The following is a 22765-nucleotide window of genomic DNA, read 5'->3' on the forward strand; positions in this document are numbered from 1 at the left end:
GGTGCATCCCCATGGGTCAGGGGTCAGGATCTCACAGTGTGTCCCAGTGGGGCAGGGGCCTGGATCTCCAAGCATGTCCCAGTGAGGCAGAAGCCTGGATCCCTTGGCATGGCCCAGTGCGGCAGGGGCCTGGATCTCCTGGCGTGGCTCAGTGCGGCAGGGCCCTGAATCTTTTGGGGTGTCCCAATGGGGCAGGAGCCCGGATCTCCTGGGGTGTCCCAGTGGGGCAGGGGCCTGGATATCCCAGCATGTCCCAGTGGGGCAGGGACCCAGATCTCCCTCAGCTGACCAGCTGCTCCAACCCTCTGTGCTCTGCCCATCTTGCATTGTAAAGCTGGCCCTGTAGGTTCAGAGCCATGCACTTTGATTTGGGGGCTGGGGGAATTGTTCTGTCTCTCAGCTCCTTCCAGGGGCTAAAGCTAGCCAGAGCCCATCCAGATGTGCAAAGTCCTTCCCCTTCCCATCCAGATATGCAGGGTCATGCCCCGCACACGCACTCCCCACGCATCTACCTTTCTACCGTCCATGCCCAGCCAGCCCTCGGCTGCCGAGCCCAGCCGGGGGGTGAGGACGTGAGGGATGAATAGCGTTTCTGTTCAAACACTGTGTTCTTTCCAGCTGGCCGGGGGTAGAGCCGTGGCCTCCAGCCGCTGAGACAGCACGTTGGGAAAATAAACCCTGGCTGGGTTATTATTATTATTAAAGGGTCCCACTCTGGCTGTGCCCACCCCTCCCCTGAGCTGGCACCAGAGGGCACCAGCATCTCTGGTCACTCGCTCTGTTGTGGGAGGGGTGGCACCCAGGTCATGCAGCGCGATCCAGGGCAGAATTGGGACCTCCCGCCTGTCTCTCAAGTTGATGCCTTGTGTCCAGCTGCTGGGACGCACCCTGGATTCTGGCCAGCGTTAAACCAGCCCTGATACCCACAGCACGCCAGGGAGAGGGGAGGTGCCAGGTTGGAGGGCAAGGCAGGGTCACCCAATGGGGATTAGGACAGAGCAGTTCTGGGCACAACCTCGCCTCCACAGCACCCCTCCCTTCCCCCTGAACTCTGGGGGAGGTCAGATCTCAGTGGGTTCAGGTCCATCTGGTTTGGGGTCAGAACTTGGTGGATTCAGTCCATCAGCATCAGAACTTGATGGGTTTGGGTCTACCTGGATCTGGATCAGAACATTGTGGGTTCAGATTCATCTGGGTCAGAACTTGGTGGGTTCAGAGCCATCTGGGTCAGTACTTGATGGGTTTGGGTCTGTCTGGGTCAGTACTTGGTAGGTGTGGGTCCATCTGGATAGGGGTCAGAACTCGGTGATTCTGATTTGTCCCATCTAGTTTCAAATATCCCACCTGATGAGGTTTCCACCCCCGCCTGGCGACGATTCTGCTGTCTCATTAGACCCCCATCGATACTAAACACCCCTTGCTGACCCTCCCGAAGGCTGTCTCCTGCCCCAGCCCCTCTCGCTCTCACCCCTTGGACCAGCCTCAAAAATCAATCTTCCCTTAACGTGGTGGCAACCACCCTTTGCCCCTTTGAGCCCTGGACCGCTGCCCCTTGAGCCAAAGGAGTAACTGTCAGTTAGCAGCAGTTGTAGGATGTTATCCTTGGTGAGGGCTCCCCTGTCCCCCTCAGCCCCGAGTGCTGCACTCAGACCACACCCTTCTTGAGTGTTATTCACCCCCATGCTCCAAGGCGCTGAGTGCCCAGCAGCTTGAGGGGCGGGAGGGTCAGGCAGATAGCTCAGGAGGAGACAGATTGAAAAAGAGGCTGTCAATCTCTTTGTTTTACTGCAGGGCTGGGGGGAGTTGCGAAGCATGCAGCACATAGGAATAGGGCAGCGTCCCTTTAAACAGTTTGTGAACCCTCTAGCAGCGCTCACCATGCTCTGGACTGTACAAGATGCCACGCGCCTGCTGCTCCGGCCGTGTCTAAAACAAAACACAGTGAGCACCAGTAGAGGGTCTGCACAGTATTAAAGGGGATACCAGCTTATTCCTCTGTACCACAAAAGGCTTTCGGGGGCGGGACTTCGCAGCCGGAGGGGAGGCCGGCTACAGAAAAGGCTGCAACCCACTAGCCTAATGCAAAACCCTGACTGGAAACAAACGTTTGCCCCAGTCCGTACGTATCCAGCTCCCACCTCCGCTGTCCCACGCGCCTCCCGTCAGCGCCCACGCTCCATTTACAACCGGAGCGGCCTGGACTCTTACCGCAGCTCCACAGCCGGATTCAATCACCCAGACTGGCGTGGGGCGGGAGCGAGGCCGGGGGTGGGGGAGCTCAGGGGGCCCTGCAGACGTTTGCTTCGAAGTATGCGGTGATCTGTCAGGCTGGGGAGCTGTGCCAGGAACTTCCTAGCCTAACGAGCCCTGTCCTGCAGAGGGGCAGGGGCTGGAAGATCAGGTGCCAATGACCTTTGCTGGGGGGGCGGGATGGGGCTGCAAGAAACGACCCAGGCTGTGGGCAGGAGCCCTTGCGCTCGACCTGGAACCGCCTCGAGACCGATCCTGGGGCGGGGGGAGCAGAGAACGTGACACTCAGTGGTTCTCAACCTTTCCAGACGACTGTACCCTTTCCAGAGTCTGATTTGTCTTGCGTACCCCAGGTTTCACCTCACTTAAAAACTCCGTGCTTACAAAATCAGACGGAAAAATACAAAAGTGTCACGGATTACGGGAAAATTGCTTTCTCATTTTTCCCATATAATTCTAAAATAAATTAATTGGAATATAAATATTACACTTACATTTCAGTGTGAGCCTTGTTCACTTGCGAGACTTGTCTGAAGCCAGAGCCCCCGGCGGCGGGGCTGAAGCCTGTAACTCAGCTTCACGGGGTCTCCTGTGGCCTGGGGCCCTGGGTCAATTGCCCTGCTTGCCACTCCCAATGCTGGCCCTGCATTTGCGAGCCCCCAGGTTGAGAAACACTGATCTAGATGAGTTGACTACCTCCTGGAAGTCCTCTGCGTGCCCCCAGGGGTACACATGCCCCTGATTGAGAACCACTGACCTAAGAGCTGAGGGCTAAGTCTCTTTACTGCCCTGTTTGCCCAGGGTTGTGAAGATCACGGGTGGGCCGTAGTGGATGGTCGGGGCTGCGCCGTGAGACTGAATGGGGGTGGGGGGGAAGGCGGTGCAGCCTGGCACCTGCTTTTGGGGGTCACTTCAGGCCTGAGGTCATTTTCCCAAGAGACTTTTTTTAGAAGGCATTTAGGAGCCCGGCTCCTGCAGTGGGAGGAGACCGATGCAAGGAGTTCGTTTACACTGCAGCTGGGGGTGTGACTGACACCTGTGGAGGGGCCCAGGGGCCACGTGCTGCAGCCACGCACCCCAGCTGCCGGGGAGACGTACCCCAAGTGTCACTGCAAGCCAGTGGGGGTGGGGGGCTCTGGCTTCAGACGCCTCCATGCAAATGAACAGCCCTGCAAAGGTGCAACCGCTGCCAGGTAAACCGCCCATTTGGCTCCCACTGTGAAAGGGCGGGGCTTTGATTATGTTGGGGGGTTGGTGACTCAGTGAGCTTGGTTACCCAGAAACCACCCGGCCGTTCTGCCCTGTGATCTGCCTCTGCGATCTGCGGGGTGGGGAAGGAAGCAGCGGGCCTGAGACTCCGGCCAAGTCTCAGAGGCCTGGGGAAGAAAAGGGCCCGGACGGATGGGACCTTTACATTGGAAACGGGAAAGCAGAAAGTCATCCCAAGTGATTAATGACCTGTGAAGAATGATAGTGGTGGAAAAAGATGGGCGGCCAGCCAGGCTGGACTGGAGTCTTCTCCTGCATTTATTCCCCATCCCTCCATCTTTCATTTTCGCTCTCTCTTCCCACTGCTTTGTTCATCCCTGTTTTCTCCTTCTCTCTCTGGTCCCCCCTCCATTTTCCCTCTCAGATGCCTGGAGAGCCCCGTAATCAGCCCTTTCCCCACTCTCTGCAGAATGGTGCCAGAAGATGCTGGGGAGAGCGGCTGCTGGGGTCAGACTCCGAGGCCGGCCGAGAGCAGAGCACATGGTGTGTGTATGGAGGGTTATTCTGGTGAACCCAGAAACTCCCAGTTTCCAGCCTCTTCCCCTATGGACTGATGCTGTACTGGTATAATCCCCCCTCTATCAGTGTAACTCCACCCCCAGTGGGGAGTGGGGCACTGCTTTAACTGTGCAGCGTCAGGATAGTATAGCCCTCGCGAAACCAGTGCCCTGTGGTATGCGATGCTCTTACATTGATTTAAACCTGGCCCAGCTCCTGCTGGGGAAATGTACAGATGCAAGTTAAACCGGGAGAAACAGTTTGACATAGAGACGAGCGTCCGCACCCAAAAGCTGAACTAAAAGCCATTTAACTGATGCAGCTTCTGGCAGATCTTAAATTGACGGGACGACGACTTGCTGTAACTGCAGCCGCAACACAGGGCCTGACCCACTTTAACCCCGTTGGTCTCAGAGGGCTGTAGGTAGGGGTTAGTCCCGTGGCTTAATGCACAGCTGGACTGTCCGAAGAACCTACCTAGACCAGAGGACAAAAACTCTGCCTAGATAAGCCCTTCGTTTCCTTTGTAGCTTTCTTTGAAGGGCTTTAGCAAAGGCATTTGGAAAGTCAAAAGGGCCCCTCTGCCCTTTCTCTTATCCACTGTGGTGCGCAAAGGACATGGGTCTTTGCCAGCCCACCCACGTCAGGGCGAGACGCGGCTCGTCTGAGCAAACAGCAATTTGCGCCCCGCTTGGCCCTGGTGTAACTGATTTCCCAAGGTGTCTGGCCCACAGAGAAGCAGCCCCAAACCTCTCCAGGATTTAGAGCCAGGCGGTTTTCCTTTCCAGGAGCTGGGCTCGCTATTTACTGGCTGCTACTGCTGTAATCCCGGAGCATCTCCCAATCTGTAATGGTTTTATCTTCACACACACACACACACACACACACACACACACACACACACACACACACACACACACACACACACACACACACACACCCCACGCTTGTGGGCAAGGCTAATTAAGTGAGGCATCCAACGACCTTGGAGAAGCTGGGCCTATGTAATGTGCCCGAGGGGACACAGGACGCTGGGGAAAGAGCAGGGAAACAACCCTAGCTCTTCTAAGTTTGAGGCTACCGCACTGACCACTGGGCCATCCTTCCTCCTCTCCCTGCGCCCCAGTGACAAAGCCAGGCTGGGCGCTGGCTGCCATCCAGCCCCCCGGCAGAGCTGTCAACGTCCAGGAGACGCACTGTGCGGCCTTTAGCCAGGAGCTCAGCCACCACGTTCTCGTGTTCCGGGGGCAATGCCCTCCGGTCCTGGCTACGCATCATCCCACGGGGCTAGTGATGCTGCAGGGAAAAGCTTGGCAAGAACCGAAAGCTGGACGTTCAAGCCAGACCCATCCCAAGTAGACCACGATTGGCCCGCGACCCTGGGGGAAATCAGGAGCAGTCACATGCACTCCACCGGGGTAAAGCCGGAGTAAGCAGGAGGCAACGGGGTGAAAGCAGCTTCCCCCTCCCAGCCCCTCCCCCTCTGTATTATTTCTGCTCCTGGCCAATATTTGGATTTCTGCTGGACGCGGTGGGAGTGGGGACGCGAGGGGAGGGGCTCGCACAAAAAGCCCTTTGTTCCCAGCCCCACTGTCAGCCCCAAGGCTTTGCCAGCCGGGGCTGCCAGGCGAGATGGGGCAGCGAAAGGCCAATCGCCGCATGTCCCAGGGGGCAGGGGGGAGGGAGCCATGTGGATGGCGGGGGGGTGGGAGGCGGGGGGACCTTTGGTGATAAATCACCCCCGGAGCCAGCAGCTCTTAGTAAAATAAACTGTGGAAAATGTTAAAAAGCCTTGGCTGCTCCCCCACCCCACCCTGTCCTGAAGCGAGGTGGGGCCGGCAGAGGGGGGTTAACCCTTGGCGGGGTGGCATGCAGCCTGCAGGGTGCTTGGGAAGGACTAGACAAGGTGGGCATCCGATTCCCGCCCCCAACCCTGTTTCATTACCGAGCCCAGGGAGGAGGTTGGGAGGGTTTGGACATTCAGCACTGATGCCAGAATGCCCCGGGCCGGGCCCCCGGGCCCCAGTACTCAGAGCTGGGCTGGGCTAGCGGGTGGCTAGGAGTTCTTGGAAACAAACCGGGGTTAGGGGGCAGGAGCCCAATAGAGGACGCTCTCCCCTCTGAGTCAGTGCCCCGCTAGGGAGCCCTGTGCTGCGGGGGCTGAGGGGGCTCAGTAGGGGGCGCTCTCTCCTCTAAGTCAGTGCAAGGGGGGGGGCAGATGAGCCCCAAACCCTGGTCTATCATTAAAGATCCCCCAGCAATCTCCCCAAGATTGCCACCAATTCCCTTCTGCAGCCCGAATTCCCCAGCAGTCCCCAGCGATATTTTCTTTCCTGTCCCATCCCGAAGAGCAAGCGCCCTGTTTGCCCCGTCTGTGCCCACTGGGCACGCGTCTGCAGCCCTCCGTGGGCTCCTCCGAGCTCCAGGCAGCACACGCTGCCAACGATAACGTGTCTTTGGTTTCTCTGCGAGCCCCCGGGCGGCTCCCCATGCGGCCCCTGGATCCCAGAGCGACCCCCGCTGGGTCCCCAGCCTGGTGTCTCTCTGGCCTCTTGCCTGGTCCATTCCCTGGGGTCAGTCCCAGCTGAGCGGCTGCTTTTCACGAGGGCAGATAGCCCATGCCCAGAGCTGGGGTTGGGGTGCACGGCCCACCCGCCAGGGGCACTAGTCTGAACCTACCAACCCCACCAGCCTCATGTAGCTCCACCAGCTTGGGGGGGGGCAATGCTCTGATCTGACCCCTCCCCCCTGAGAAGCCCCCTTAATCCCCCTCCAGGATATAGTAAGCCCCACGAATGCTTGTCAGCCTCCCCGTGTGCTGTGGGGGGTCACCCAGGCCGGCCAGGGCCCACCCTTGGGTGCAGTGGGGCAGCTTCCTCACCCCACCCTTTAGCTGTGCCCTGGGAAAGCCCCATTTTAGGGATGAGCGGGCGCTGGGTTGCCACCAGGACGCCTGGGGTCTGTTTCCACGGGACAATGGCAGGGAAAGGGGGCGACGATCCAGTCTGGGAGCTCTCCGGGGCCAGGCCGGGCTCCCACTGGGGCTGCCCGGCGCACAGTTTCCCCGCTCTTGGTCGGGGCTCGAGGTGCGGCCATCGCCCGCCCGCGGGTTCTCCCTGGCAGGGCCGCCCTGAGCCCCGGCTCCGTGTGGTTGCAGTGCGGGGCTCCCAGCGCTGTGAGCTGAACTGCCGCCCGGTGGGGTACCGTTTCTACGTGCGGCACACGGAGAAGGTGCAGGACGGCACGCCGTGCGAGGCCACCTCCCTCGACATCTGCGTGGCCGGAGAGTGCTTGGTAAGTTAGGTGGGGGTGGGGGCGTGTACATGCAGGGGGGAGCTCTGTGCTCTGGGACAACCCCCCAGCCCTCCCCACCCTGGACCCACTGCTCTAGGCCCTGTCTGTGGCTGGAGTTGAAGGGAGAGGGGCTGGGGAGGGGGAACAGGGCAGACTCTGGCCGGGAGTGGGGCATGGGGACGTCTCTGGGTCTGAGCAGCAGGCTGGGAGCCTGGACTCCTGGGTTCTCTTCCCAGCTCAGCCACTGACATCCTCAGTGACATTAGGAGAGTGGTGCCCGTGCTCCGTGCCTCAGTTTCCCCCTTGGTGCAAAAGGAGGGAGCCATGGGGCAGCCCCCGGTGGGATATACAGCATCTGTGATCCAAGCCCCCAGGGGAAGGACGCTGCGGGGGAAGCCCAGAGCCCGGCCCCACCTAGCAGCCCTCGCCCACCAACTCAGCTCCCTCTGCCCTTCCCATGCACCCCTGCCCCTCTCTGGTGGCCTGTCCCCTCTCCCAGTACCCTCCCCGCCCTGCCATGTACTCTTCCCTCGTTAACCCCTTCCTCCCTGACCTTGAGCACTGATTGCATGGGTGTGGGGGGGTCATTTATACCCGGTGTTTAACCCCCAAGTTTAACATCTGGCCCAGTGCAGGTCCCCCTCCCTGCCTGGCTCAGCTGGGCTCTTCAGGCGTTGGAAACCCCTGTGCCCCCCAAAACTGGACCAGCTGCTAAGCTGCCCCTAGGAGCAGCAGCACCTCTTGGCAGAGCAGGGGTGCTCCCCTGGCTGCAGTCGGGAAGCCCCCCTTGCTCTGGGGTCCCTCTGGGGAACAGGAAGGAAATGGGGGAAGCGCTGCAGAGGGGCCTGTGTTGGGGAGGGGTGCGTGGGGGATGGGGCCGATGTGGTCACATATCTCTAAGCTTATGGAGTCCGGCTGAGATTGGGCGAGAGTGGGGGCGGCGCCCTGATTTAAAGCAGACCCTGAATAGTTTCTCAGGGGCTCACCCTGGTTCGTTTCTCTGGGACTCACCGCCTCTCCCCATGACAGGCTGCTCCAGGGCCTATTCGGAGAGGTGCAGGGGGGTCCCCCGGGGCTAGGGGGTCGGGCAGTGAGTGTGTCGGGTCTTGGCCCAGCTCCTAGCACGATGTGGGTTTGCTGCCGCCTCTCCAGGCCACCCTCCAGCCAGGCCAAGCTTCGCCCAGGGAGGGGAGTCCCCGGGGCTCAGTCAGAACATAGCCAAGGCGGTGGGGTACTTGTGCCATACATGGCCGGGTCTGTTCTGCACAGGGATCACGGGCAGGGCAGGAGAGCCGGGGGGCTGGCACGGGTGGAGCTAGGTGGCCAGAGGGGAGGGCCCTTGCCGTGGCTCCGTCCCATCCCAGCTCACATGCCTGTTTCTCCCTGGCCTTCGCTCCGCAGAGCCCTGGCTGCGACGGGGTCCTGGGGTCCAACCAGACACTGGACAGCTGCGGGGTGTGCGGGGGCGACCACTCCACCTGCAAGCTGGTGGTGGGCAACTTCAGCGACTCCAACGTGCCCATCGGCTACCACAAAATCCTCGAGATCCCCCAGGGTGCCACCAGGATCAACGTGACCGAGATGACCCGGAGCCCCAACTACCTGGGTAAGGGCTGGGACAGGCTGGGTGGGATGGGATGGGATTGGGAGGACGGGTCCCTCTTGGGACCGAGCTCGTCACACCAAGGGACTCTGCACTTGCATTGGGACTTGTGCAAGCTCGCATGCACACACGTGTGATATACACACACACCGGATTCACACATCTTGCATGCACACACCTTGCACGCGAGCATGCACACACACACACACGTGCCTGTGTGCCTTATGTGTGCACACAGCTGTTGCACACACATTTTGCACAAGCATGTGGCTTACATATTGCCTGCACACTTCACGCACAGGTATCACAAGCACATGTGCACCTAGCTCACCTACCTTACACGCTCACATGTGTCTCATATATGCACAGCTGGCCCGTACATTTTGCATGCTCGCTCCTTGCACATGCCCAGCTCACATGCACTGCCCGCACACCTTGCACGAGCACACTTTGCACAGATGCATTGCACGCACGTGCCTAATACACGTACACCTGGCATGTACCTCTCCTGCATCACCTGTACACTTTGCACTTGCACACCTTGTGTGCACACACCATATCCTCATGCAGGCACGCCGCACCTAGCTGTCACACACCCGGACACGTCACACCCAGCTTGCACGCACACCCAGCTGAGATGAGGGCAGGCAGCTGTCCTGCTCCAGGGTCTCGGCTGATCGCCTGCATGGTCAGGAAGGGGTTTGGTAAATTCCCGCCCATGCAGCTCAGTGCTCTAGGCAAGTGTATCCTCTGACGCACCAGGTGTTGGCGCCGGCTAGGGGCATGAGACGGGGCAATGAGCTGCTGCGTTGGGAGAGCCGCTCCCGGGCTTGGAGGAGTTTGGGTCCAGATTGGCACTTTGCAGCTCAAGCCATTTTCTAATGGGATCTGGGACAGCCAGTGCAATGCACCTACACATGTGTGCACAGAGATGTGCACACACATGCACAGGTACACGGATACATGCACATATGTGCACCTACCCACGCACTCTTTCGCAGATACACCCACATGCAGGCCAGGCTCACACACACATGGACACACGGGTAACCTGAACCCCATGCACTGACACAGACACCTCCATATGGGCACATAGACCCACACATTCATAGACACACACACGTGTCCTGTACAATGGCACACAGAGATGTGCACACAGACACACCCCTGTACACTGACACACGCTGACATACACATACACACGTGGACACTGACATGCACACACACACACACCCCTGTACACTAACACACACAGACATACACATACACACGTGGACACTGACATGCACACAGACCTGTACACTGACATACACAACACACACACCCCGGTACACTAACACACACAGACATGCACACACCTGTACACTCACACCCACACCCCAGTACACTGTCACACACACACGTACATTGTCACACACACACACACACACCCAGTACACTGTCACACACACACACACCCTTGTTCACTGACACACACAGACCTGCACGCAGATCTATGCAGGCACACCTGTACACCGACACACAGAGACATGCGTGCAAAATCTACAAGGACATGTGCACACACACACACACACACACACACTGAGTGCACCTTTCACTAGCATGCAAGCTGCCCGGGCTCCCCGTTCTTGACAGGTTGTGCTGTGACCCCAGCCCCACAATGCGGCAGCTCTCCCTGTGCCCCGGAGCATGGGCTCCAGGCCCGCAGTCCATGCAGAGCACGCTGGGGTCCCGAGCGAGCACGGGGGAAGTCCTGGAGCCCATCCCAGGCTCAGGACGCTGACGCAGCCCCCACCCACTTCTGTGCGCTGCAGCCTTGAGGGGCCGCTCCGGCAAGTCAATCATCAACGGGAACTGGGCAGTGGATCCCCCCGGGCGCTACGAGGCGGGCGGCACCGTCTTCGTCTACACCCGGCCAGGCCACGAGGAGCCCAGTGCAGGGGGAGAGTCGCTGACGGCCGAGGGGCCCACCACAGAGCCCATTGATGTGTATGTGAGTACGGAGAGGGGGCAGGGGGGCTGGAGAAGGGGGGCACTGTGTGCCCTAGAGGGGAATGGGGGAGCTGGGAGGGATTCTGGACCCTGGGGCCGGTGGGGAGCAGTCTAGGGGTGGGGGGGTTCCTAGGCCCTGGGGGGGGGATCCTGGGGAAGGAGGCTCGCAGAGGAGCAGCCGGCTGGCTCCGAGCATGGCAGGCCATTGCTGGGTGTGGCGGGCGAGGCTCAGAGACCGGCTGGGCGGCCTGTTGAACGGCGAGTGCCCCTCACCCCGGGCCCCCTGCTCGAGCCGCTCTCTGTCGTCTCCCCCAGATGATCTTCCAGCAGGACAACCCAGGCGTCGCCTACCGCTTCTTCCTGGCGGGGGCCAGACCCAACAACCCTGCCCACGAACCCCCCGGCCGCCGGCAGGACGTCAGTAAGGAATCTCCTATTATCCTCTGGAGGCCCTTCCCCCCCGTCACCCCTCGGGGGCCCTTCCCCCCCATCACCCCTCGGGGGCCCTTCATCCCCCTATCACCCCTGGGGGTCTCCCCCACATCATATCTCTGGGGGCCCTTCACCTCCCATCACCCTCCAGGGGGCCCTTCACTCCCTCCCCAGGGGGCCCTTCCCCCCCCATCACCCTGCAGGAGCCCTTCTCCCCACATCATCCCACGGGGCCCCTTCAACCCCCATCACCCTCCAGGGGGGCCATTCCCTCCATCACCTCCCAGGTGGCCTTCGTCTCCCTAACACCCCCTGAGGGGCCCTCCCCCCCATATCACCCATCGAGGGCGCCCTTCTGTTCTCCCCTCCAGGTGCCCTGACCATGTCGTCGCCGAGCGACCAGCTGGTGCCACCCACCTCCTACAATCACCCCATGGGGACCCGGCACCGGGCGCCGGCACCGGCCAGCCAGTCGGGCAGGACCCCCGGGACACTGCAGCGTAACGTCCGCGTCCCCCCACTGCCGCCCCCGCCCGCCCTGCCCCGGCCCCAGCCGCACGACGTCTATTGGAAACGGGTGGGGAGCACCGACTGCTCCGCCTCCTGTGGGAAAGGTGAGCGACCCCCGCGCCCCGTCCCCTGCACAGCCTGGCCCCTCCTCCGCCCCGTCCCCCCACGACCCACCCCAGTACCCCCATCCTCCCCGCTACCTGTCCCCTCCTTCGCCTCGTCCTCCTGATTCCTGTCCCCTCCTCCGCCCCGTCCCCCCACGACCCACCCCAGTACCCCCATCCTCCCCACTACCTGTCCCCTCCTTCGCCTCGTCCTCCTGATTCCTGTCCCCTCCTCCACCCCGTCCCCCCATGACCCACCCCAGGAGCCCCATCCTCCCCACTACCTGTTCCCCCGCAACCTGTCCCCTCCTCCTCCCCATCCCCCACGTCCCATCCACTCCTATGCCCCATCCCCCAAGACATGTCCCCCGATCCCCATCCCCACCACGACCCGTCCCCTCCTACACCCCGTCCTCACTCCCTGTCCCCCTGATCCCCATCCTGCCTCCTTCCCATTCCCCGACTGCCCTTCCCCCCACTCCTTGTCCCCCTGCTCCCCAATCCCATTGCCCTATTCCTCCCTGCCTCCCTGATGCCCCCCCCGACCCCCAGCCGGGTGCATGAGCAAACTTTGTGTCTTCCCCAACAACTCCAGCAGCCCGCAGCAGCTCGCTCACCATTGCAAATGCTGCTTTCCCCTGTGTCTATGACCCCCAGGTTATCGGGGGGCCCTCCCAGCCCCCGCTGTTCCCCCGGCCATGTCTATGACCCCCAGGTTATTGGGGTCCCCCTCCCCGCCCATGTTGTCCCCCCGACCGTGTCTATGATCCCCAGGTTATTGGGGTCCCCCTCCCCACCCACACTGTCCCCTCGGCTGTGTCTATGACCCCTGTGTTATATGGGGCCTCCTTTCCTTCTCCCTTCCATGCTGACAGCCTCTCCCCCACACCCCCCGCCGTGTCTCTGCAGGGCTCTGGCAGCCCGTGTTCCGGTGCACCACGCGCCACTCCCAGGAGGAGGTGGGGGAGGAGCAATGCGCCGATGCCCCCAAACCGCCCGCGCCAGACGAAGCCTGCAACACCCAGCCCTGCCCGGCCTAGTGAGTGTCTGCGTCCCCCGGCCTGGCCAGAGCCCTCTGCGGGGAGCCAAGGACACAGGGCCCTGGGTACGGAGGGCAGGTCCGGGGCTGTAGTGAGTGCGGTCCCGCCCCCCCTCCCGGGGCTGTAGTGAGTGCGGATCCTGCCCCCCCCCCCCCCGGGGCTGTAGTGAGTGCAGATCCTGCCCCCCGCCCGGGGCTGTAGTGAGTGCGGATCCCGCCCCCCGCCGGGGCTGTAGTGAGTGCAGATCCTGCCCCCCCCCGGGGGCTGTAGTGAGTGCGGATCCTGCCCCCCCCCCCCCGGGGCTGTAGTGAGTGCGGATCCCGCCCCCCCAGGGCTGTAGTGAGTGCGGATCCTGCCCCCGCCCCGGGGCTGTAGTGAGTGCGGATCCTGCCCCCCCACCGGGGCTGTAGTGAGTGCGGATCCTGCCCCCCCCCAGGGCTGTAGTGAGTGCGGATCCTGCCCCCCCCCGGGGCTGTAGTGAGTGCGGTTCCCCTCCCGCCCCCGGGGGTGCAGTGAGTTTGGGTGTGTCCCCCCCGGGGCCGTAGTGAGTGTGGATCCCGCCCCCCCGGGGCTGTAGTGAGTGCGGATCCTGCCCCCCCCCCGGGGCTGTAGTGAGTGCGGATCCTGCCCCCCCCGGGGCTGTAGTGAGTGCGGATCCCGCCCCCCCGGGGCTGTAGTGAGTGCGGGTCCTCCCCCCCGGAGCTGTAGTGAGTGCGGATCCTGCCCCCCCGCAGGGCTGTAGTGAGTGCGGATCCTGCCCACCCCCGAGGCTGTAGTGAGTGCGGTCCTGCCCTCCTTGGGCTGTAGTGAGTGCGGATCCTGCCCCTCCCCAGGGCTGTAGTGAGTGCGGGTCCCGCCCTCCCGGGGCTGTAGTGAGTTTGGGTGTGTCCCCCCCGGGGCTGTAGTGAGTGCGGTCCTGCCCTCCCGGAGCTGTAGTGACTGCGGATCCCGCCCACCCCCGGGGCTGTAGTGAGTGCGGATCCTGTCCCCCCACCGGGGCTGTAGTGAGTGCGGATCCTGCCCCCCCCCGGGGCTGTAGTGAGTGCGGTCCTGCCCTCCCGGGGCTGTAGTGAGTGCGGATCCTGCCCCCCCCCGGGGCTGTAGTGAGTGCGGATCCTGCCCCCCCCGGGGCTGTAGTGAGTGCGGATCCCGCCCCCCCGGGGCTGTAGTGAGTGCGGGTCCCGCCCCCCCAGGGCTGTAGTGAGTGCGGATCCCGCCCCCCCGGGGCTGTAGTGAGTGCGGATCCTGCCCCCCCCCGGGGCTGTAGTGAGTGCGGATCCTGCCCCCCCCCGGCTGTAGTGAGTGCGGATCCCGCCCCCCCGGGGCTGTAGTGAGTGCGGGTCCTCCCCCCCGGGGCTGTAGTGAGTGCGGGTCCCGTCCTCCCGGGGCTGTAGTGAGAGCGGTTCCTCCCCACCCGGGGCTGTAGTGAGTTTGGGTGTGTCCCCCCCGGGGCTGTAGTGAGTGCGAGTCCTCCCCCGTCCCCGTCCCCCCGGGGCTGCAGTGAGTGCGGGTCCTCCCTACCCGGGGCTGCAGTGAGTTCAGGTCATCCCCCGTCCCTGTCCCCCCGGGGCTGCAGTGAGTTCAGGTCCCCCCCTGTCCCCCCCCCCCCCCGGGGCTGCAGTGAGTTTGGGTGTCCCCCCTGGGGCTGCAGTGAGTGCGGGTCCTCCTCCCCGGGGCTGCAGTGAGTTCAGGTCCCCCCCCCGTCCCCCCCCCCGGGGCTGCAATGAGTTTGGGTGTCCCCCCCGGGGCTGCAGTGAGTGCGGGTCCCCCCCCCCGGGGCTGCAGTGAGTTCAGGTCGTCCCCCGTCCCCGTCCCCCCAGGGCTGCAGTGAGTTCAGGTCCCCCCCCGTCCCCCCCCCCGGGGCTGCAGTGAGTTTGGGTGTCCCCCCCGGGGCTGCAGTGAGTGCGGGTCCTCCCCCCCGGGGCTGCAGTGAGTTCAGGTCCCCCCCCCGTCCCCCCCCCCCGGGGCTGCAGTGAGTTTGGGTGTCCCCCCCGGGGCTGCAGTGAGTTTGGGTGTCCCCCCCGGGGCTGCAGTGAGTGCGGGTCCTCCCCCCCGGGGCTGCAGTGAGTTCAGGTCCCCCCCCGTCCCCCCCCCCGGGGCTGCAGTGAGTTTGGGTGTCCCCCCCGGGGCTGTGGTTCCCGCGGGCGCCCCATGTGCAGGCTCCCACGGCCACAGGGCAGGGCCTGGAGTCTGGACGGCCGCGGTGCCCAGCCCGGGCTGACCCTGACTCTCTCCGGCCGCAGCTGGGACGTGGGCGAGTGGTCGGCCTGTAGCAAGTCCTGCGGGCCGGGCACCCAGCACCGCCAGGTCCTGTGCCGCCAGACCTACGCCAACCGCAGCACCATGGTGCACCCGCAGCACTGCGGCCAGCTGGACAAGCCCAGCCCCACCCAGCCCTGCCAGCTCCGCGTCTGCAGCCACTGGGAGGTGCGAACCAACTGGAGCGCGGTAAGGACGGGCCGGGGCTCGGGGCCGGGGCTAGCGCCGGGAGCTGGGCACGGAGGGGGCGGCCCCCATGCGTGAGCCCTGGGCGGGGCTCGAATGTGGAGGGGGGATAGGGGGCTGGAGGGGCCATGGGGTGGGAGGGGGCACGTGGGGTAGGTGGGCCCATGGGTCTGATCTGGGGTTCCTGGGAGGCGGTGCTGTGGAGGGGGGATGCCTTGGGGGGGGGTGCCATGAGGGAGGGGAGCCCCTGGGGGGCAGGACTGTGGGGGGGGGGTTCTCTCCCATCCCATAGAGGGAGGCGTTGTCGTGGTAACACCAGTCTCCATGGTGACACCACCTCCGGCTCCGCCCTCCCCCCAGTGCTCGGTTCTGTGCGGCCTGGGCCACCGGACCCGCCACATCCGCTGCATCAGTAACCGCGGCGACCTGCTGAGCGACGGCGAGTGCAACGGCAGCCACCGGCCCCCGGCCAACGAGGCCTGCGACATGGGGCCCTGCGTGCGCAGCTGGTTCCACAGCGACTGGAGCAGCACGGTCGGTGACACCCCCCCACCCCGGCTCCGCCGGTGCCCCTCACTCCCGACCCGCAGCCCCCTGCTAGCCCAGCCCCCCACTTCCCCCGGTGCCCCTCATTCCCGACCCGCAGCCCTTGCTAGCCCAGCCCTGGGACCCCCCCCAGCTCCCCCGGTGCCCCTCATTCCCGACCCGCAGCCCCTGCTAGACCAGCCCTGGGACCCCCCTACCCCGCTCCCCCGGTGCCCCTCACTCCCGACCCGCAGCCCCTGCTAGCCCAGCCCTGCCCCATCCCAGCTCTGCTGATGCCCCTCAATCCCAACCCGCAGACCCCTGCTATCCCAGGCCTGGGCTCCTGGAGCAGGAACAGCCCAGTCATGCCAGACTTTGCAGTGATCTTGCAATGCTGAAGCCCTTCCACTAGGAACAAGGTTGAGGCCCAGCAAAGTCATTTCTCTTGTGACCTGAGATTCTTGGGAACCCCCCAGCCTGGCCCGGATAAATTCAGTGGGTTCCTCAGGGGATTCCCCATAGGAGAAGCTCCCTGCCTCAGGGCTGGGGCTGCTGCATCCCTGGGGTCGGGGGCCAGGAGGGGCTACGTGCAGACCCTGGCCTGTGGCTCCCTGCCTGAAGAAGCCCAGCCATGGCTTCCCTGCAATGCTGGGCAGTGCTGCCTTCTAGTGTCCCAAGGCAGGAGTGCAGCTGGGTGGATCCGCTGAAGGATGGATAATAAGCCCCATCAGTCCCCCCTGCCCCTTGCAGGGCCCAAGGAGCCATGGGGCCAGTGAGGGGTGGATCCCTGTGTAATGAACCAAGGTGCAGGGGTCTGAGTCATCCCAGGCTAGATAGCACCAGGCCCCAGGAGTCCTGCGCTGGGAGGTGCCCCTGGCCAGGTTCCCTGATGGTGTCTCTCTCTCTCTCTCCCGTCGGCCCAGTGTTCGGTGGAGTGCGGGACGGGGATCCAGCGCCGCTCTGTGGTCTGTCTGTCCAGCTATGCCAACGGGCAGGTGGAGGAGACCTGTGCAGGCACCAAGCCAGCCGACATGCGAGCCTGCAACAGCGGGCCCTGCCACCGCACCGTCAAGTGGTACACGGGGCCCTGGAGCCAGGTGAGGAGGGGTGTGGGCGCCGGGCCGGGCTGGGTGGGAAAGCACCCTGCTCTTGGGGCCAGGCCTGGGGACACTTCTCTGCAGCCTCCTGGGATCATTTGCACTCAGCATGGGGTATGTGTTCTGCACACGCGTGTGCCAGGCAGAGCAATCAGTGCTGTGTGCACGTGTGTGTGTGCCATGCAGAGCAATCAGTGCTGTGTGTGTGTGCTCACGGGCCCATACATAACAGTCAGTGCTCTGTGTGTGTGTGCATATGTATTGGTGTGTATGTGTGCCCATGCATAACAATCAGTGGTGTGTGTGAGTGTGTGTGTGTGAGACACATATCCAGCATACAGTCCAGCCTAACGAGTAGCTGTGTCACCCCTGCCCTCTAACCTGGGGGCCCTTTACACTGCTTGGCGTCTATAGTCTCCAATCTGGACCGCTCCGAAACAGCCTCCAGCGTGCAAGTCACTCCCAGCTACGTCTGTGTGTGCTCCAGCCAGACACACCTTGGCCCTCACCAGCCTTGGCTATACTGCAGGGTGACCCCAACACTCCCCTGGTCCTAGATTTCCCCCCAGAAATGTGTGTCCTGTCCTGCCCGGCCCTCTGCTGGACAATACAAGCGAATATAAAGTCCCTCCGTTTATTACTAGAAGTGACATGCACACATCTCGTTCCCCCAAATGGAGTTTCACAGACACTTCGATTCCGACACGTGGGATTAGATAAACCAATAAAACAAGTTTAGTAACTGCCAGGAGAGAGATTTTAGGTGAGTTACAAGTCATGAGGCATAACAGTCAGAAATGGATACAAGAAAAGTAAAGAGAAAACGCTGCGGGTGCCTAACTTCGCAATCTCTGTTTAATTTGGGGCAAGGTTTACTCCCCACGTGCTCTCTGCCGTCTTACTGAAGAAGCTTCTTAGGCCAGGAGCCCTTCCCCAGTTCAACGGCTGCTTCCTTTATCCCTCTGGTGCAGAGAATCGATGGGCAGAGAGAGAGAGAGAAGGGGAGCCTTGGGGTGTCTGCCCCCCTTTTTACAGCATCTCCCCTCCTCTTGGAAAACATTTCTGGCTGAGATTCTGGCGACAGAGAGTCTGTGTGGAAGGATGTTCCCTGCTGCTTTTCCTCACCTGTTTGGGGTTTCTGTTTCTACCCGCCCTGCTTGATGACTCTGTTTGCTGCTTAAATGCCAATTAAGCAGAGCCCATGTTCCTTTGTTTGAGACAGGCCTGTTTGCCGGGCTCCCTTTGGACCATGTGTTAAGATCCCCATGCAGTTGGAATCTATCGCTTCACAATGTGGCCATCCATATTTTATCAGGACAGTATTGACCAGCAGACAATGACTTTTCTGATGATACCTCCCAAGGCATAACTCAGTACCCAGATTGTTACAGTAGTGTGCAGGGTGTGGACATGGGGACACTCTGTCACGGGGTATATGGCTCCCCTGGTCTGTGTTTGCACTCACCAACCCCAGTTTTGCCCTCCTGGGGGCCAAGGTCTCTCGCAGACCCCATAGGGACACACCGCAATTCCAGGAAGCACACGGAGCAGCGGCTGCTTTGCCAGCGAACAGAGACGGAGAGATTAGCCTCTCCCATGACCAGCTGGGCTGGTCCTGCTAGGACATGCCCTAATGACGAGCACTCCGGGTGGGACGTGGGTGGTGGGTGGGTAGCGGGTGGGTTTTCCCTCAGTGCCGGGTGGGTGACATGCAGGAGCCCTGCTCTGAGTGCCCCCAGCGGCCTGAGCCCTTTCCCTCCCCTCCCTCCCCCCCCGCAGTGCTCGGCGGACTGTGGCACCAGTACCCAGCGGCGGGACGTGATCTGTGTCAGCAAGCTGGGCTCAGAGTTCAACGTGACGGAGGCCTCAGAGTGCGCCCCCCTGGAGAAGCCGCCCTCCCTGCAGCCCTGCACTGGCAGCGCCTGCGACGCTCGCTGGTTCTCCACCTCCTGGAGCGCGGTGAGAACCTGCAGGCCCCCAGACTGGCCAGGCCCCTCCCCGACAGACCTGGGCTCCCACCGCCAACCCAGGCCCCTGCCAGCTGAGCCTAGGGAGACTCCCCTTCAGATGAGAGCCATATAGGGGCTATGACATGCAGTCAAACCATTCCGATCCCATCTACTAGAGGACAGTGCAGTACGCGCCCTGTGGCCATGCCAATCTGATTGCCCATTTTTCCAGGCCCTGGAGGTTTGGCATAGCATGAGTGGCTATTCATTTGCCAAATACTTGAGAGGCAGCGTCTCCTGCAGGGCCGTCAGGGAAAAGTGGGGGCTCAGCTTCACTCAGTGCGTCAGCTCTAAGCTGCCGTCGGCCTCAGGAAGAAAAAAATGGCATAAAAAATCCCAGCATAAAACCTAGTGTCCTGGCCAAGTCAGGTTGTCCCCTCCCCCTCTCCCCCCGTACAGGCCCCAACTTCACTTCCTCTCTTAAACTGCTGTTCAACAGCTGCTGCACCCGAACCATTTCAGCATTGAGTGAGCCCTGTGCAGCATTGCCGAGTGGCCGTTGCCAGCTGCCATGCTCTGCACCAGAGGTGGCTGCATCTCTGTGCTGGGTGGGGAGGCCGATTCCCCTGCACAAAATCTGCAGAGCAGTGCAGGGGTCCTTAGGGTTCGGGGGGGATGTCAGTCACTCTCCTAACCCCCTCTCTGCCCCCGCAGTGTTCCAAGTCGTGTGTGGGGGGAGTCCAGGTGCGGGAGGTGCAGTGCCTGACCCAGAACAAAACCTTCAGCAATCTCTGCCAGTCGGACCTCAAGCCCATCAAGAAACGTTCCTGCAATACCCAGCCCTGCACCCCCGAGCTCGGTAAGGGACGCCAACCGCCTGTGGCCTGCTCAGCCACCCCCTTTTCCACCCCACTTCACCCCTGCCTGAGTCCATCTGTATACCTCTCCTCTACAGTGCCCTAAGCAGAGAGCAGCCAAAGGGAGCCCAGGGCAGGGGCAGTGGCTAACAGGGGAGGTGGTGCAGACGCTGGGGCCAGGACCTGGTGCAGACTGATACGGAGGGGATGGACTCCCTGAGCGAGGAGTGCCCCTCCCAAGCCTCATGAGAGGTGGGGGCTTGGGGTATGAGCAAAGGACTGGCAACCAGGACTCCTGGGTTCTATTCTCAGCGCAGGCTAGTGATGAGAGCCAGGACTCTTGAATCCTATTCCCAGTGCAGGGAAGGCTAGTGATGAGAGCCAGGACTCGTGGGTTCTATTCTCAGCTCTGTCACTTTTCCTCTCTGTGCCTCGGTTTCCCCTTCTGTACAGTGGATGATACTTCCTGCCCCGCCCCCATCTTGGTAAAACCCCTCTGAAAGCGACGGCTGCTCCATGGGTGCCGAGCAGTGATGATGGATTGGAAGCCCGCCAAGGGCTGGGGGTGTGGGACCAAACGGGGTTTCCCTGCAGCGTTAACCCCGAGTGCGCCGCACCCCCGGCTCCTCACCGCTCCCCTCCTCTTTCCAGACGAGAACTGCAGGGACAAGTACCACAACTGCCCCGTGGTGGTGCAGGCCCGGCTCTGCGTCTATTCGTACTACAAGCTGGTGTGCTGCGCCTCCTGCACGCGGGCCGTGGCGCGGAGCAAGGACGTGCAGAGCCGGTAGCGGCGCCGGCCGGCCAGAGACGGGGGCCAGGCTCTCGCACGCTCATCGTGCGGATGGGCGTGTTCCTTGGGGAGGACTCGGACGGACCTGGGCTGCTCGTCCCCCCCAAAGCCACCCCGCAGCATGTGGGGAGGGAACAACCAGACTGTGCCCAAGAGGCCGGAACGGCTTTGAACGAGGATCATGGCCAGGCCGCGTGCCTGGCTCGTCCCAGGGCCACACATCTTCCCTGTCGCTGGAGAGGCCAGTTCCGCTCGCAACTCTAGGGCCCGATCCTGGGTGGGGCTGAGTGCCGGGAGCTTGTCCCCGCTCACTCCAACAGAGGCAGTCCTGCCCAGGATCAGGGCCCTTGTGTGTTATTGACCAATTCTGCGTATGGGCCCAGTGGTGAGGGGAAGGGGCCGCCACAAGCCACAATACTGACTGCTCCCTGGGGCCGGGATGCTGTAGGACCCCGCGCCCGGCCCGGCTGCCCCGTCATCACGTAGCCCCACAGCTGAGCCTGGAAAGCCCGCCACCCACCCTCCACCTGAAGGAATTGGTGCTTCCTGCTGGGAAACGCGACTCCCAGCGCTTCCACGGAGCCTGACCCTCGTGTTGCCTGCATCCCATGGAGCTGCGAAGCCCAGTGGTGCCCCGTGCCGGCCGGCCTCGTAATGGTGCAAAGGGACCCATGTGCTACGTGTCCCACCCCAGAGCCTGGCCTGGGCGTCATGTCTGAGGCCTCCAAGCCCCCTCTTTGGGCATGGAGGTGACACAACGCAGAGGCTGGGGGAGCTCCCAGTCCAGCTCCTGGCAGACACAAGTCACCGCCCCGATTAGCACCAGGCCAAGGACCAAACGGGCAGCAGGAACCTGAACTCCCCTCTCACCCCTAGGGGGTGCCCCTGCACGTGGGGAGCTTGCCCTGCACACCCCGCTCAGCAGCTTCTACCGGTGCTGACGTGACCCCTGAATGCGTGTCAAGCTTGAGTGAGTCCCCTCCAGTTGTTTCCCCATCAACTTCCTTCCCTGTCCCTGCTTTGTCTGGGGAACTTACAGAGCAAACCTCCTCCTCTGTAGAGCCCACACCCCCAGGACGTCTGCATGGGCTGGCTGGCTGGCTGCTTTGGTGATAGCGTCACTGAACTGCTTCTCCCTCATGTCTTTCTGCTTCTCTTGAGACCAATGGGATTCTTGCTGTTAACTTCATGGGCTACAGATCAGCCCCTAGATTTCCCATCACTTTTATTGTCCACTTGTAATCCCCACCTGCCTGCTTGAGCTATACACAGGATTTGAACCTGGGAGCTTCAAGAGAAAAAAAAAAAAAAGCACACACGTCTACCAGTTGAGCTAAAGCATCACCTCTCTTAGGCAGTGTCTGTAGTAGACCTTTAACCTTTTGTGGACCAGCCATGGGACGACAACATGGACACACCATGCTGGAGCATTGCAGGGCCACATTTTATGAGGCTGGGTGAAGAAGAGGGTAGCAGGGGGTAGAAAACCCCTGACAAATAAAGGCATTATATTAAAGACATTTTATAGAAAATTTTTACTGCAAAGCCATTCAGAGTGTCCAGATTATATAAATATATAACTATATATTATAAAGATTGTATCTGGGTTTTTTTGTGCAAATCTAATTTATTTTGTATTAAAGATGAGCTGATGTTTCCCTGTGGGCTTATATTTTCCCCCCCTTTTAAGAAATATGTTACTTTTGCCAACTTGAAGAACATAAAAAAGAGTATTCAGGATTAGTTACCTGGTTAAGGGTTGGTTGGTGCAGAGAAATCTTAGATGGGAGGGGGGAACTGGGGCTGGGAAAGACTGTGTAAAGAATAATAATGTTTTATTATTGTATTACAATAGGATCTAGAGTCCTCAACTGAGTTTGGGGCCCTGTTGTGCCAGGCATTGCATAGGCTGACTGAGAGACAGTCCCCAAAAGGTTACAGTCTAAAGCCCTGATTCAGCAGAGCGCTTAAGTCAATGAGCCTTACTCACATGCTTGAAGTTAAGGGCATGTTCATGTGTGTTGCGGAATTGGGGCCTTAGACTCTGCGCTCTGCTTGGCTGGGATGGTGGCATGAGCCTGGTGAATTTCACTCTCTGTCAGGGACC

General features: G+C 61.6%; 1 protein-coding gene across 3 annotated transcripts in view; it reads left to right on the forward strand.

Moving 5' to 3' along the window:
- ADAMTSL4 (ADAMTS like 4) overlaps nt 1-22314 on the forward strand; it is a 60362-nt gene extending 38048 nt beyond the window's left edge. For all 3 annotated transcript variants that reach the window (XM_043535350.1, XM_037883146.2, XM_043535349.1), the window contains 12 exons: nt 7175-7311; nt 8713-8917; nt 10729-10907; nt 11222-11327; nt 11710-11952; nt 12862-12991; nt 15236-15440; nt 15798-15971; nt 16886-17059; nt 18839-19018; nt 19723-19867; nt 20517-22314. In XM_043535350.1, the coding sequence (XP_043391285.1) occupies nt 7175-7311; nt 8713-8917; nt 10729-10907; nt 11222-11327; nt 11710-11952; nt 12862-12991; nt 15236-15440; nt 15798-15971; nt 16886-17059; nt 18839-19018; nt 19723-19867; nt 20517-20656 (2018 nt within the window). In that variant the 3' untranslated portion in view covers nt 20657-22314. The remainder of the gene's footprint in view (nt 1-7174; nt 7312-8712; nt 8918-10728; nt 10908-11221; nt 11328-11709; nt 11953-12861; nt 12992-15235; nt 15441-15797; nt 15972-16885; nt 17060-18838; nt 19019-19722; nt 19868-20516) is intronic.
- Nucleotides 22315-22765: the final 451 nt, after the last annotated feature.

This window comes from Chelonia mydas, chromosome 24, assembly GCF_015237465.2.
Source record: "Chelonia mydas isolate rCheMyd1 chromosome 24, rCheMyd1.pri.v2, whole genome shotgun sequence".
Taxonomy (NCBI): Eukaryota; Metazoa; Chordata; order Testudines; family Cheloniidae; genus Chelonia; species Chelonia mydas.